At 35.0% G+C, this 15570-nt stretch overlaps 1 protein-coding gene across 2 annotated transcripts in view; it reads left to right on the forward strand.

The window, feature by feature from the left end:
• The window catches only part of LOC149814610 (Tetratricopeptide repeat (TPR)-like superfamily protein), a 91508-nt gene that overhangs the window by 48654 nt on the left and 27284 nt on the right, over positions 1–15570 (forward strand). For both annotated transcript variants that reach the window (XM_089988545.1, XM_089988546.1), the window contains exons 7-8: positions 4114–4205; positions 4339–4474. In XM_089988545.1, coding sequence (XP_089844671.1) covers positions 4114–4205; positions 4339–4474 — 228 coding nt within the window. The remainder of the gene's footprint in view (positions 1–4113; positions 4206–4338; positions 4475–15570) is intronic.

A 15570-nucleotide genomic window follows, 5' to 3' on the forward strand; every position in this document is an offset into this window, starting at 1 on the left:
GAGGAACCGAGCAACCATAGTCTGTTCTTGATGATCTTTTTGTTTTGAGCAACACAAAGGTCTGTGAGCATTAAGTCTTTCAAAGGCAGCCTTAACAAAGGCATAGTATTGGGCCAAGGTCTGATCACCTTGCTGTAAATTATATATCTCTTGTTCAACTTGGAGAATACGACTCACATTAGTCTCTTGAGAATATGTATCTCGAAGATTATCCCACATCTGTTTAGCCGTATTATAATAAATTAGGCCATCTGCAATATGAGGTTCAATGCTATTAATGATCCATGACATAACAATGTCATTATCTTCTTCCCAAGTATTATATTTTCCTGTTTTATCATTTGGCTCAGATTCCAATAAAATATATTTTCTACGATGTTCAGACACCGACATCATAAACATATTGGACCACCTTGCATAGTTTGTTTTATTCAATTTCACAGAAGAACCATATGAGAAAGGATTGACGAAGACTTTATATTCCCCAATAGCCTCATTCTTGTAATCAGATTTGGGAACTTCACCCATAATGATTAACAATAACTCAAAAATCACAACAAATGTTGCTACTGCAATAGAAGTCTACGAGCACAAAAAAAACTGTCACAGTTTGAAAGTCAGATCGACTACAAAGAAAAAAGATCTACTCTCCAATCCACTATGAAATCAGATTTGAGTTCTTCACTAAATAGCGATCTGCTCCACAATACGCAGATCGACGACAGTGATTTGTCTTCACCACGACACCCAGATCTGTATCAGATATGAATCAAAAGAAAAACGAATACGACACTCCACAATATGCAGGTCCACACTGCAAATCTGTATCAGATCTAGACAAAAAAAAACTTGATAACAACGTTTGCACAACACCATAACATAGTCTGATACAATATGCAGTTCCACGTTGTCATTCCATCATCACCAAAACATAAACACAGATAACGCCAGTCGCCCGCTTCACGACGTCTGCACAACACCCATACCTATATTCACCAGATCGGGTCGACCGAAAACCCATGGCTTCACCATGACTTTTAGCTCTGATTATAGATCTGAGTCATGACTTTTGTCAGACTACAGATCTGTTATCAGATCTGTACTACCAAAAAAAAAAAACACACCTTACCCGATCTTCTTCACGCGATCCGATGACCTTCACGCAAGTTTTGGCGCAGAACCAGAAGTCACGTTCCCAAGGACGTCCGCTCTGATACCATGTAAATTGGTATAGTAGAAGACTAAGAGATGGGAGAGAGAAAAGGGAGAGAGAGGAAGAGACGTTCTCACTATTGAATTAGGTCTAATCTCCTCTTTAAGTAGAGATTAGCCATAAGAATAAAATTACATTTAGGTCCCTTATTATTTATAAAATATAAAAAACAACCTTAAGCATAGATAAAACTCTAAAGTAGTCGACTTATCTTAACAATACGCATACGGATCAACAAGAAAATTTAGTCGATGCTGAAAAACGTTGATTTTCGACTTACAATTAGGCATGAACTTTGGTCAATGATAAAATGCTCAAATCAACACCAATTTGGGCGTATAGATAGTCGATTTCGATGCCATCGAAATGAGAAACATAAAGGTTGACTCCGATTTAATAGGTGGGCCACCGATCGGCCGGAATTTTTGCCGGAACAATAATGACGTTTAAAGCATCTCACCTCATGGGTCCAATCCATTGGTATTGGATCCAATTATCATTTTAAATTAGATCTAATCCAACTTATTACTTCAAATCCATATTGGACTCAAATGCTAGGATTTAGATCCAAATCTAATATCCATAATCTAAAAATATATTACTTTCTTATTTAGTCTACATATTTTAAATTTTACAATTATTCTTGCAATGTTCTTCATAACTTGAGACCTAATTTTATAATAATTCGAAATCAAGAAAATCAAGAAATTCAAGAATTTCAAAAAAACCAAAAAATTGCACTCATGTCATAGATGCACATAAAGTTCATCATTTATTTATTTCAATTGTCAAAGAAAAATTTTGGGTTTTACAATTACAGTAACTTGAAAATTTTGCTCCTTGAACACCCATACCTCCGAAGGCATAGGATATCATCATTTATGAAAATTGCTGTGGTCGACAAAGTTTGTTGAGAAAGATTTGAAACTAGTAAGTGATGTAAAACTTCTTGGAGAAGTCAGCTAACTGAAAAGTCACTTGAAAAAATAATTAATAAATTTACACCCCAAAGGGGTTTGGCGCAGTGGGATGGGGCCTAGGCCGCTAGGTAGGCGGTTTAAGTTCAAATCCCATGGGCGTCACCCCTTGCACAAGCCGAAGTGTGGCGACTCCTTGGGGGCAAGGGGTAAGCCCACAGAGTTTTATGCTGCCAGGACAATGGTCGTAAGTACGACATGCAGAGCCAGCGCAGCTAGGTCTCTGATCCTAGGGCGGTGTCTTCGTGTCAATATCAAGAAAAAAATTTATGTATACAAACTCCTATCAAAGAAAGGAAAAATCAAATTCAATGTGTCTTCCAGTTTTTGAGATGTGCCACTGCATGTGGCATCCTATTGTTGTAATGAGATCAAGAAGCCTCCACACACCTCAAGCAAGAGGCATAATCATACACAAATAGTTCCAAGAACAAGGGCTACTTATGGGCCGATAAAGAACACACAAGAGCTAAAAAATATAATCTTTATTGATGGTAAAATGCACACAAAATGCATAACATACAAGGGACCCAAGGTCCCATATTTATAAAAAACAAGGGGAGTGAGAAGCTCCCAAATATGGCTGTTGGGAGCTCCCAACGGCTAGAATTCTAACCGTTGGGAGCCCCCAACAGCTATATTGTCAAGGACAACAAAGCCCTTGACAATAAGCCCTTGACAATATACCAAAAGACTAAAATATAAAATGAAAAAATAAAAGACAGATTAGCCCCTAATGGGATGTACATATTACATTGGTCAAAAGACCAAAATACCCTATCAGGTAAACATATTATATATATATGTATATATATATATGTATATATATATATGTATTTGAACATATACCCATATTCTAACAATTGTTACAAAGGAAAACAATATTCATTATTGTGGAAGCCATGGTATATGATCTTATTAACTATTAAGTCATTTTCAGTTTACCTTTTTCACTTTTATGAACTAAGATGGTAAAAAAATTTCTAGAAATACCCAAATAATTTTTTAATGTAACCTGCTCAAGATTACAACTTTAGGAATTGTCAAGTAAACACATGAAACTCTCTCTCTCTCTCATATATATATATATATGTCACATGGGTGCGGGTGCGGCGCGATTTTAAAATTTTTGGACACGGGGACTCAGCTATATATATATACATAAAGTGCAAAGACACAGCACAGTCACAGTCTATGACTGTGCACAGCACAGTCCACTGTGCAGCCCCCCCCCCCCCCCCCCCCAAGATTTTTTTTTTAAAATTCTGTAGCCCAGATTTTTTTTTAAATTCCAAAAAATGGACCAAAATGACCCTGGGTGCGTTGACCGCACCCACGGTCGGGTTGACCGAGTCCGAGCCGCACCCGTGTCGGTGCATGTCAACGCGGGTGCATCGACCTTGGAGCCGAGTCCGTGTGACATAGTATATATATATATATATATATATATATATATATATATATATATATATATATATATATATATATATATATATATATATATATATATATATCAAGCTCTTTTAGAATGGCAACTAAGAGCGTGATTAATGTAATATTGTTGTTCAGTGGAGTTTCTCTCACTCTTGAATGACAGTTATGTTGTATTATCCAAATTGAGCTATAATTTCTACAATGATGTTTTATACCAGAAGAACTTGAGATGATGTTAGCCCTATATTTTGTCAACCATTCTGATTTTTCTTTCTGGTATTTTATACTACTTGGACAATTGTTCATCTGAAGTTGGATTTTGAATTAAGATAGAACTAGGATATTTTGGTTAAGTGTTTAAATTTTAGAAGACTATTCTCTTTTCTGATGACTACCAGTTTTTTCATTTTCCACTTTATTGTCTATTTTTATTCATGTTTTGGCCTTTTTATTTTTTTTAAAGATATTAATATTTAACCTTTTTTGTAGAATAATAAGCATTTATACAAAATTGTATGGAGAGAACGATGGAAGAGTTGGAATGGCTTTGTGTTCTTTAGCTCATGCACTGTGTGGGAAAGGTTTTTCTTTTTGAGGAGCTCTTTTTCATGATGATATTATTAGTTTATTGCTTTTTCATTTATAGCCTAAAATGTTCGCTTCATTTACTTGTGTCTTTTTGTGGTAATGTGAAAATAATGTCACTTTTTTTAGGAGATATAACGGAAGCAATTCATTTGTACAAGAAGGGCCTCCAGATCATAAAGGACTCTGAATATTTGTCCTTGGATGATAGTCTACTAGAGAAGATGAGGGTTGACCTAGCCGAGTTGCTTCATGTTGCTGGGAGGTAAAAATTGGTTCTAGCATATCCTTATTTCTCTTTGGGGGGACCAGCATATGGAGATATTATGTCCCATGGTTTAAATATGGAGTATCTATTCTCTGTTTGCTTGTGTTCATATACCAACCGATTCATTTTTTCTTGTTTTTATGAAATAAATAGCATAATTCAGTCTTGCATGCATGTTCTGTCATACTACCAAATATTCATGTGCATGACAGATTGTCATGCTTTCACAAGGGACTGTCAACGGGTCGGCTATCCAACCATCAGGGTGCACCGAAACCCTCCCAAAGAACAAGCACTCGGGTTTGGATTTGAGTTATGTTAGGTCAAGAAAATGGAAGCCCAAACCTGACCCGTATAATTTGAAGGGTATTTAGAATAATTATGTTTTTTCACATAAAGATACATAAGAAAACACAGATCATCCGGGTTGTGTTGGATATCTGGCAAAATCATAGCTCAAACCCGAACTGCATATTTTACTCGGTTCAGATTTGTGTCAACCTGAATGCTACTCGGATATCTAAGTTTGGATTTGGTCAGGTATCTGACATAAGCCCAACCGATTGACGGTCCTACTCACACAAAATATGCTTCATTTATACATTAACGAGTTTGTCTTTTATGGTGCTTGTTTTAGAACAAGTTATAGAGCCCTTCATTGGTGGCATCTACTGAACAATTTTATTAAAGCACCCGAAAATTCTCTTTATGGTGCAAATTTTCTTTAGTATGTTTATTTTGGTATTATTTGTTAAGAGTATAACTCGTGAAAAGGGGTATTTATGTCTTTTGTATTAATCACTCCATGTGGAGTATTTTTTCCTTGTGAGCAAGGGCATTATTGTACAAAGTTGATATATATATATATATATATATATATATATATATATATATATATATATATATATATATATATATATATATATGATGGGACTTGACCAGAAAACACATGACCCATATTCTCACATATTCCTCATTCTCTTTCCTCTCTTTTCTCTCTCATACTTGTGTGGCAGCTAGGTATAACTTTGGAGAGCCATTTTTGTCATGGTATCAGAGCAGGGCAAGGATAAGACCCGGTGAGATCAACACTACTGATCATTCGGGAACTTGTATCGTCCAAACAAGCTCTTTCCTTCTTCCTTCTTCCTTTATTTTTCCTCGCTGCTAATTATTTGTCAAAAGCTAGATACAGATAAGACTTTCGAAAAAATAAAGTAGGCTATATATTCACATGTCATTGTTGTTTAACTATTTTTTTCTTTCTTTCGCAACATGTTCCATTTGATCAAAGTAAATCTTCTTTTAACACAACCAGTGTTATTAAAAACGCGCCTTAAGGCGCAAAAAGCATGCCTCACCTCAAGGCGAGGGCCTTTGTGCCTTGAGGCGTAGACAAAAAACGTAAAAACCCTGAGGCGTACGCCTCATACGCTATGAGGCGCGCCTCAGGGTGAGGCATACACGCTAGGGTTAATATTAGAGGCCCCCCAACCCTAATTAGGGTCGGGACCCCTCTTTCTCACTCGCTCATCTCTCTGCTCTCTCACTCACTTGCTTGTCTCTCTTCTCTCTCCCACCTCTCTGCTCTCTCACTCGCTTGTCTATCTGCTCTCTCTCGTCTCTTTCACCTCACTCGTCTCTCTCGTTTGTCTCACCTCTTCCACACCTCTCGTCTCTCTGTCTCGGTCTCTCCCACCTCTCTCGTCTGTCCGCCTAACCCTAGCTTGCCTTTCGAAATAATAAGAAGAAGAAGAAGGTATAATTATTTAATGTTTGTTAGCATTCACTGCTATACATGGAAATCTAAAATTTTCACCACGAATTTATACCATTCATATGCCCCAACAAGATTTTAAATTTTGACATTGTGATTTGATGCATTAATCGTCATCAATCATAGGTTTTTTTAGTAATTCTACAAAGAAAACACATTAAGTACTCTATCAGTGATACATTTGTTAACTGTTCTTAAAATGCACAATGTCTTTTAATATGTTTTCTTTATGAAATTACTCAATGCTCATGCGGCCATGCTTATGATGCCAAATTTGAATTTATGAGCGTAAATTTGTGGTGAAAGTTGTTAACATTCATGTATGTTTGTGGAAGTTGTGAGCTCACTATATTGAATTTTGATTGCCACATGTATATATTCTATATATTCTGCACAAAACACCACACAAGCATGTCCCTTTTCCTAGTTTCACAAATTCTCTGTGTTCTATCCAGCATGTCTATGTTATCTTCATCTTTGTAAGAATCTCGTAGCCAACATGACCTATTCACTCTTAAATATTATTATGATAAATTATTTTAAAATAAGTGTTTAGTTATTATTTATCATGGACAATGAAACTCTAATGGTGCATTTTTTTGGTTAACAATGAGGTGTATTCATAGTAGACATTTGAACAGCTAAGGGCACAAATCCATGAGCAATTTGTGGCCAAACTCATCTTGAATAATTGGTGTTCAACTCTGGTAATTCTTGTATAGGTTCATGTAGATGGCTCATATAGAATTTATGTAGCCCTTGTATATAAAATATGTATGATCAGTTTTTTTCACGGCTATATAATTTGTTTTCAAGTTATATAATTAGTTTCCAAGTTATTTAATTAGTTTTCAAGTTATATATGTTGATTCCTATTAAATATGAATCTGAATGCATTGGATTATATAAAGCAACAACAACAACAACAACAACAACAACAACTACTACGCCTTCATCCCAAAACAATTGGGGTCAGCGATATGAACCAAAAAAGAAATTCATTTTGGGTCTTCCACAAGAATCCTTTTCCTCCAATCATTTCTATCCAATGCCATGTCCTCGGTGAGGTTCAAAGCATTCATATCCTTTCCTATCATCTCCATCCAAGTCTTCCTAGGCCTACCCCGACCTCTTTTAACTAATATATTTTCCCATTTCTCCAACCTTCTAACTGGAGCATCATTAGGCCTTCGCCGAATATGTCCAAACCACCATAAACGATTCTCTCGCATCTTATTTTCAATGGGTGCAACACCTACCTTCTTACGTATCTCCTCGTTCTGAATCTTATCTTTTATTGTATTACCACACATCCATCTAAGCATCCGCATCTCAGCTACACTCATTTTTTGAATATGATGTCTCTTGGCAGCCCAACATTCCGTACCATATAGTAAAGCGGGTCTAATAGTCGTCGTATAAAACTTTCCCTTCAACCGCAATGGCATTCTACGATCGCACAACACTCCAGTTGCACTTTTCCATATCATCCACCCAACCTTTATCCTATGATTTACATCTCCATCAATTTCTCCATACTTTTGAATGATGGATCCCAAATATTTGAAATAATCATTCACTGGTATTTCTTGCTCACCAAGCTTCACTACACTCCCATCACTACTTCGTTGCTTACTAAACCGACATTCCATATATTCAGTCTTACTCTTACACAACTTAAAACCTCTAGCTTCCAATGTCTGTCTCCATAATTCTAACTTAGCATTAACCCCATCTCTAGACTCATCAATCAAAACAATATCATCAGCAAACAACATACACCACGGTACATTTTCTTGAATTGATCTCGTAAGCTCATCCATCACTATCGCAAATAGGAAAGGGCTTAAAGCAGATCCTTGATGTAACCCAACCGTTATCGGAAAATTGGTTGTCACCCCTCCACAAGTGCGGACATTGGTTACTACTCCTTCATACATATCTTTTATTATACTAATGTACTTTAGGGAAACACCTTTCTTCATCATTGTCCACCAGAGAACGTCCCTAGGTACTCTATCGTATGCCTTCTCTAAATCAATAAAAACCATATGCAAATCTTTGTTCCTCTCTCAATTTTTTTTAACTCTTTGAGTTTTTATAAATTTCTGTGTTAATATTTATCTTCTTATATGCATTTTTGCAGTTGAACAATGAGAAGAGATGTAGGATGAGATCATAGAGCTAAAGTTCCAAATTCCACTAAAGATCCCAAACTTGTAGGATATGTAATTTTTAATTACTGTTATAAAGAGACTACAGGTGGCATCTATAGGCTGAAACATCACTTAGCTGGCACGAAACATGGTGTAAGCTTGTGAGAAGTGGTTCCACCCGATGTGAAAAGGTTTTTTCAGAATCATCTAAGAGATCAGAAGCAAAAGAAATAAGAGGAGGAACAAAACAAGTTCGAAATTGGAAGGAGTGTTTATTTTGGATCATCAACAGGTGATAATGTGAACAAAAAAGCCAGTGGATCATGTAGTGTTGCAAAAACTAGCACACGTGGTCCCATGGACCTCTTTGTAAAAAAAAAAGTACGACAAATCACAATAAACACTGCTTTCAAAAGGGATGAGAGAAAAAGCATATGTCGTGTCATTGGTAGATTTTTTTATTTCAATGCCCTATCATTTAATCTTTGTAACAGTCCATATTTTGGTTCAATGGTAGAAGCTATTGCAAATTATTGGCGAGGGTTCAAACCGTTTTTTTACCATGAGATCAGAATGTGGATTTTGAAGGACGTGGTAGATTGTACTCATAAAATTTTAGAAGAGTTAAAAAAGGAATGGCCAAAAGTTGGTTGCAACATTATAGCAGATGGTTAGACTGATGAAAAAGGAAGAAAATTAATTTTCTTGTGAACAACTCATTTGGGATAATATTTTTGAAGTCCGTTGACATCAGCGACATGGAAAGAACTGCTACAAATTTGTGTAAGTTGTTTGAAGAAATTGTTAAAGAAGTTGGTGAAAAGAATGTGGTACAATTCATTACAGATAATGCATCAAATTATGTGGCAGTTGAGAATATGTTAATAACAGAAAAAACATGTTTTTGGACACCATGTGCGGCGTATTGCTTGGATCTGATGTTAGAAGATATTTGAAAGATATCAAGTTTTAAAGATAGAGTGGAAAAAACAAAAAAAATTATAAGATATATCTATAGTCATTGCATGGATATTAAATTGATGAGAAAGTTCACAAAGAAGAAATAACTTCTATGTTCAGCCGTCACTCGTTTTGCCATAACATATCTCACTCTTCATAGTATTGGATGCTACAAGAAAGAGTTGAAGTCAATGTTCTTGTCTTCAAATTTTAGATCATCTAATTACTATAAGAAATCTGATGCTAAGAAAATTTCTTATATTGTTCTTAATGATTATAAGTTTTGGGCTACCATATCATATGCAATTAAAGCTACACTGCCTCTCGTGAAAGTGTTGCAATTAGTGGATGCAGATTAGCCTGCTATGGGATTTTTGTACGAGACAATGAATAGAGCAAATGAGAAAATTGCTTCAAACCTTGACAATGTTGAAAAAAAATATAAACCTATTTGGGACATCATTGATAGACGATTGAACTTGCAACTTCATAAGCTTTTGCATGCAGCTGCTTAATATTTAAATTCTCATTTTCATTATGCTGACAACTTCAACTCGTATGGAGAAGTTATGATTGACTTTTATGATTGTGTTGAAAAATTGGTTTCTGATGCAAATGTTCGGTTGAAAATTAAACACAAATAAATGTATTTAAAAAGGCAAAGGGGTTGTTTGGTAAAGAGACAACCGTTACAACAAGAAAATTAAAGTCCTGGTAAGTTTGCAATTATGTTTTTATTTGTTAATATTTTCTTTATGTTTTATTATTTTTTTGTTAATTGTGACATTCTTAATGTTTTTATCAATTTTTTATTGTTTTATTTGATTACAGTTGATTAGTGGAGTTTATTTGGGCACGAAAATCCGGAATTTATGAATTTTGCAATTCGAATTATAAGTTTGACGTGTAGTGCATCAGACTGTGAGAGGAATTAGAGTACATTCTCATTGGTTTATGATTTTGTATTTTATTTTTGAAATACATTTGGATAAGTTTAATTATTTTATAATTGATTATCAATGATTTGGAATTTTAGGTGCATACAAAATGGAGGAATAGACTTGAATAAGGGAAGATGAATGCATTAGTTTTTTGTAATGTATAATATGAAATTAGGAGAGAGAAATATGAGGAGGAGGGCTACCAAAGACCCTATATGTCTAGATCATATAGACTCAGACGATGAGTGGATTGTGGTGAAGGAAGATCCAGTGTTGCCTAGTGATCCCAATTGGTTGGAGGATTCATGGTTGGATCCGAACTTCGACATAAATGCCATTGAGCATGTGCCTATTGAAAAAGTCACTTCACCTCATGATTCACAAAGTGGTTCTAGGCAAGACAGGTCTCCAAGAGATTCAGGTAAAGCTATATTCTTTTTACCTTGCTATGAATATAAATGTATTTTTTTAATTAGATAAAATAAATATTTAATACATGATTTTTTATTGAAAGAAAAAGAAAAGCAAAAGAAGTGACCGATGATGTGGAGAAAGAAAGTGCAGATGATGAAGAGTCAGAGAATGAGGATGAAAGAGAACCTATTTATATGGATTCCTTATATGATGACATTAAAGACTTAGATATTGATGATAACGAGACATAAGAAGAGCCTAGGCCTTAATTCATATCATAGGGCTACGAGCATTTATATGTTTTTTTGGGTCTTTCATTTGCACTTGTGAATGTTAACACTCTCATTTTGAAGAGTTTTGGACAAATATATTAACATTTGGTTGTTAATGGTAACATGCATTTTTTAATTATGACATGATTTTGTTAATGCTAACATGCATATGATTGTTAATGTTAATTTTTCATTGAATGAATGCTCATATTTTATTTCTTAGATACTTACGTAGATCAAGTTGTTGCATTAATGTTACTTTTACATGTTAATCTCATATTTTTTTAGTATTTATTTGAGATTCTTTATTTCTTGTTGGTTGTTGCTTCATTAATAAAGCATTTTTTTATTTTTTTATAATTTTAGATATTTTTTATAGTTTTTTTTTAAGTTTGCAATTTTTTTTGAGGCTTACGCCTTACGCCTCTCCTCAGTTTTTGGTGGAGTGCCTCGCTACACCTCAATGCTTTTCACAACATTGATCACAGTTGATCAGGTGCAGTCCTAAAAAAAAAGATGTTTCTCAAAAAAAAAAAATCAAAGTCAAAATCGGCATTTCAGCACCTTTCTTTTATAGTGTTTTTTCTGCCTTTTTCTTCTTTCATTGTTTTATTTCCCTCCAACCTTGTTTCCTTATTTTCTTGCCTTAACATACTCCTTATCTCCCTTCCTATTTCCCTTTTATTTCCTTCTTTGTCTTTCCTCTCAACCTATTCACGTTACCATTCTTTGGTTCACTTCCTTTCTTTGTTAGTTGGATTTTGTTTCCTTTTGCATTACTATCCCTTCTCTCTCGTTTACCTATCTTACCAATCTCTTCTTATCAACTTTAGCACGTCTTACCTTAGAGGTTACAGCAAGAAGGATGACCTAAAAAAGAAAGAAAAAAGGTCATGAGCAACATACTGTTTTTGCTGCAGAGTTCTTTTCTTTCATTGCTGTTTTCTATCCTTCTCTTTCATCCTTATTCTCATGTCTTCATCTTCTCCTCTTAACTCTAGCCGTTGGGAGCTCTAACAGCCATATTTTGGGGAGCTTCTCACTCCCCTTTTGCCTATAAATATGGGGGCTTAAACCCCTTGTAAATCGATGCATTTTGTGCTCAATAAAGATCTAATTTTTTATGTTGTGATTCTCTAAAACCCTAAGTGGCTATTGTGCCTTTTGCCCCTTTGTGTGGGTTTGTATTTGCTTCTTGTTTGAGGTGTGTGGAAGGTTGTTGATTTCTTTACAATATCTAGAAAAATCATCCACAAATATCACATAATATGTATATCCACCTTTTGATACGATCAATGTCGGACACCAAACATCCGAATGAACTAATTCAAGTGGTCTAATAGAGAAACAAGTTTTTTCATGGAATGATAGTTTTTTTATTTTGCCAAGAATACAACCATTACAAGTAAAATTGTTAATGTTAATAATTTTTTTTCAAATTTGAAAAATATGAAATTTTGTATGGATGTCCTAATTTTTTGTGTCATAAATTAAAATCTAATTTTTGAACATTAGAACAAAACGTATTCTTGGGCATTTTCAAAAAATCCATGTAGTAGATGCCTCTTCTATAGCCATCCCCAATCAGCTTCCCTGACTGGCGATCCTATACCCAACCATTTGATGAGAATGAGACATTACATTTATGATTCGATATTTGAGAGACTGACAAAAGATTTAAATTCAGTTTAGAAATATATCTAATTTTTTAAATTGAATTTTTTTTAGAGTTTTGATGATTTCTTTCAAAATTTCCTGTTCATTGATTTCAAGAGATGTACCATCGACAATGAAGACATTAGACATGCTTGAATTAATACGACAACCAGACAAAATATCAAGGTTGGGAGTCACATGAAATGATGCACCAGAATCAAGAAGCTAAGGAGACTTACCGGGATCAGAGTAGGATGAGATCGCAACTTCGGTATAGTAAGATGATCTTCTAAGAAGAGGTTAAAGCGTCTCCACCAATTGAGATATGGATATATTTCCAACAGATGTGTCTTGAGGGTTGCTCATGTCTTTAGGCTTTTGAGGTAGACGAACCAAAGCTACCTTATTTTCTTCCCTTCTCAACTTAGGACACAATGGTTTGATGTGTCCTAGTTCATAGCAATAGTGACAAGTGAATTTCCTCGTCATATTCATTACCTTGTCTCTCAAAATGAGATTGTTTGTATGTGTGAGCATAGTTTCCCGACCTAGATACGGCGAAGACAGATTCATCATCGTTCTTGAGCGTGTCTCTTCAACCTATTTTCCTCCATACTTAGCTCTCAATCGTATCAACAATAGAGGAAATCTTTCCTCTGTGAAGAAGAGACGACTTAGTGGCTTCGAACTCGTGTCACAACCCATTTATGAATTGGTAAAAATGCTTCGTATCTATTTGCTTTTGTCAGAGCTTAATATCTAAAAGGCAATGCCACTTTGATTCAAGAAGAGTCAATTCTTTCCAAAGTTCGAATAAAGCATTAAAGTACTCTCTAATGCTCATCTCTCATTGAGTCATGGTTCTAATCTTGTCTTGTAAATTGAACACATATGCAATATCTTTAATTAATACATATTTTTATGTAGACTCACGCATCATTGACATGCTCAAACTTCGATAGGCTAGAAAACTTCTTAATGTTTATGCTATTAATAAGCCAAAACATTATTTTCGCGTGTCTCATTCTCCACTCTTTTTCATTTTTTCTCATAATCGGTTGTGACCTTGGGTCTCTCATCCTCTTGGAGTGCAACATCCTTCCTGTTCTCTACTTTGGCGAGAAAGGGTTTAGGTTTCAGATTAGATCCATCTACTAATCCCCACAAACCCTTGCCCCAAATATCGTGCTTTATTATCTATGTCACATGGGTGCGGGTGCGGGGGTGCGGCACTTTCAAAAAAATTGGGTGCGGCAAAAATATAAAAAATTATATATATATATATATATATATATATAAGTTCAAAAGTTGGACATAAATGACCCTGGGTGCGTTGACTGCACCCAGGGTCAGGTTGATCGCATCGGGTGCGACACCTAGTTGAAGAGTCCTTGTGACAGTTCATTATTAAAGACCACATTACATAGTATCATTGAGTTTGATGGGCACAACGGTGACACTCTCCTTGTCCTCCATGATTATAAAGAAAAGAGAGGGAGAAAGAGAAGTAAGAGAGAGAGAGAGAGAGAGGTTTATGTAGAGAAGGAGCATGCCCACTTGACCCACCACAAACACTTGAGGAGCGATCCACGAGCACACGAACAATGAGATTGCTTACTTCAAAAATCAAGAGCACTATGACTCTGATGCTATGTAAAGAAAGTGGAGCCTTCAAACAAGAACAAATGTCCACCAAAGAAGCCAAATGAACACCCACAACAAGCCACTATGGGCACACTCACAAAGTCCACTAAGGACACACACCAAAGAGAGCTCACAATATAAAAAAATTTGTTTTATTAATCAACAAAAAGTATGCAAAATGCATATGTAACAATGAGGGGGAGATCCCTTTTATATACACAAAATGAGAGGGAAGGAGAGAGCCTACTAGCTGTTCGACCTAGTCTAACAGCTAGATCAACTATCTGTTAGACCAGCTCTAATGGCTAGTCAACTTAGGTTGACTCAAATAAAAAAGCAAAAAAAATAATTACAATAAAAAAAATTATATATAATATCAAGGTTGTATCATATCATAACCCGTATCGGTCTGGCCCAAAGTAACATGTATTGTATCGTAAAAAATCGTAAATTTCACTAAAAAAATCTTTAAAAATCTAAAAAAACAAAAAGAAATCATATAATACAAGAACACAATTTATTTATGTAATAAGATTAACTAAACATAGACATGTTCTTAAACATTAAACAATCACACATTTGGTTGTGCAGTCACGCATCTAATAACCACAAATACAATCTGTTAAGACAAAACACTGATACATTCAAAAGCCAAAAAGTTTTCATAACTCGTTACAAAAGTTAAAGTTATTTTTTTCAGTTACAGAATGCCATGCTAAGGGAAAAGACGTACAAGTTAGAGTTCATAAACATATAATAAAAGTCATCTTGTAACGCCCCAAAATCCAGGACTTGTAACTTTTTACGAAAAGTTTGAAAGCTTTATAATCATTCGTTTATCAGAGTTTTTAAATAGTAATTCAGCGGAAAAATGGTGTTTGAAATAGCAAGTCAATGAACCTTGGGCACATTACAGCATAAACTTTCATTTACAAACAGATTTGAAACTCCATATATTTAAGAAATCAATAGATTATGAAAATACAATTCTTAATAGTTTAAGACTTGTACAAATAAGAGGTTTTCAAGAAAATCTTTATGCAAATTTATCGAAATGTCATCAGGAGCGAAACGTTAGGGAAAGAGTCTCATCTTGATCTCATCACACCATCGCAGTCCGTACAAATTCAATTATCACCTGTGCCTATAAAATGGGTCAGTTTTACGAAAAACTGGTAGGTGTACAAGTGAGACAATATGGAATTGAAATAAGCAACCTTAACAAGCAATACGCTATAACTAGCATGATTAGATGGTTTACTTCAAACAAGTA

The sequence above is a fragment of the Nuphar pumila genome, chromosome 15 (genome assembly GCF_984573655.1).
Source record: "Nuphar pumila chromosome 15, dmNupPumi1.hap1.1, whole genome shotgun sequence".
Lineage (NCBI taxonomy): Eukaryota > Viridiplantae > Streptophyta > Magnoliopsida > Nymphaeales > Nymphaeaceae > Nuphar > Nuphar pumila.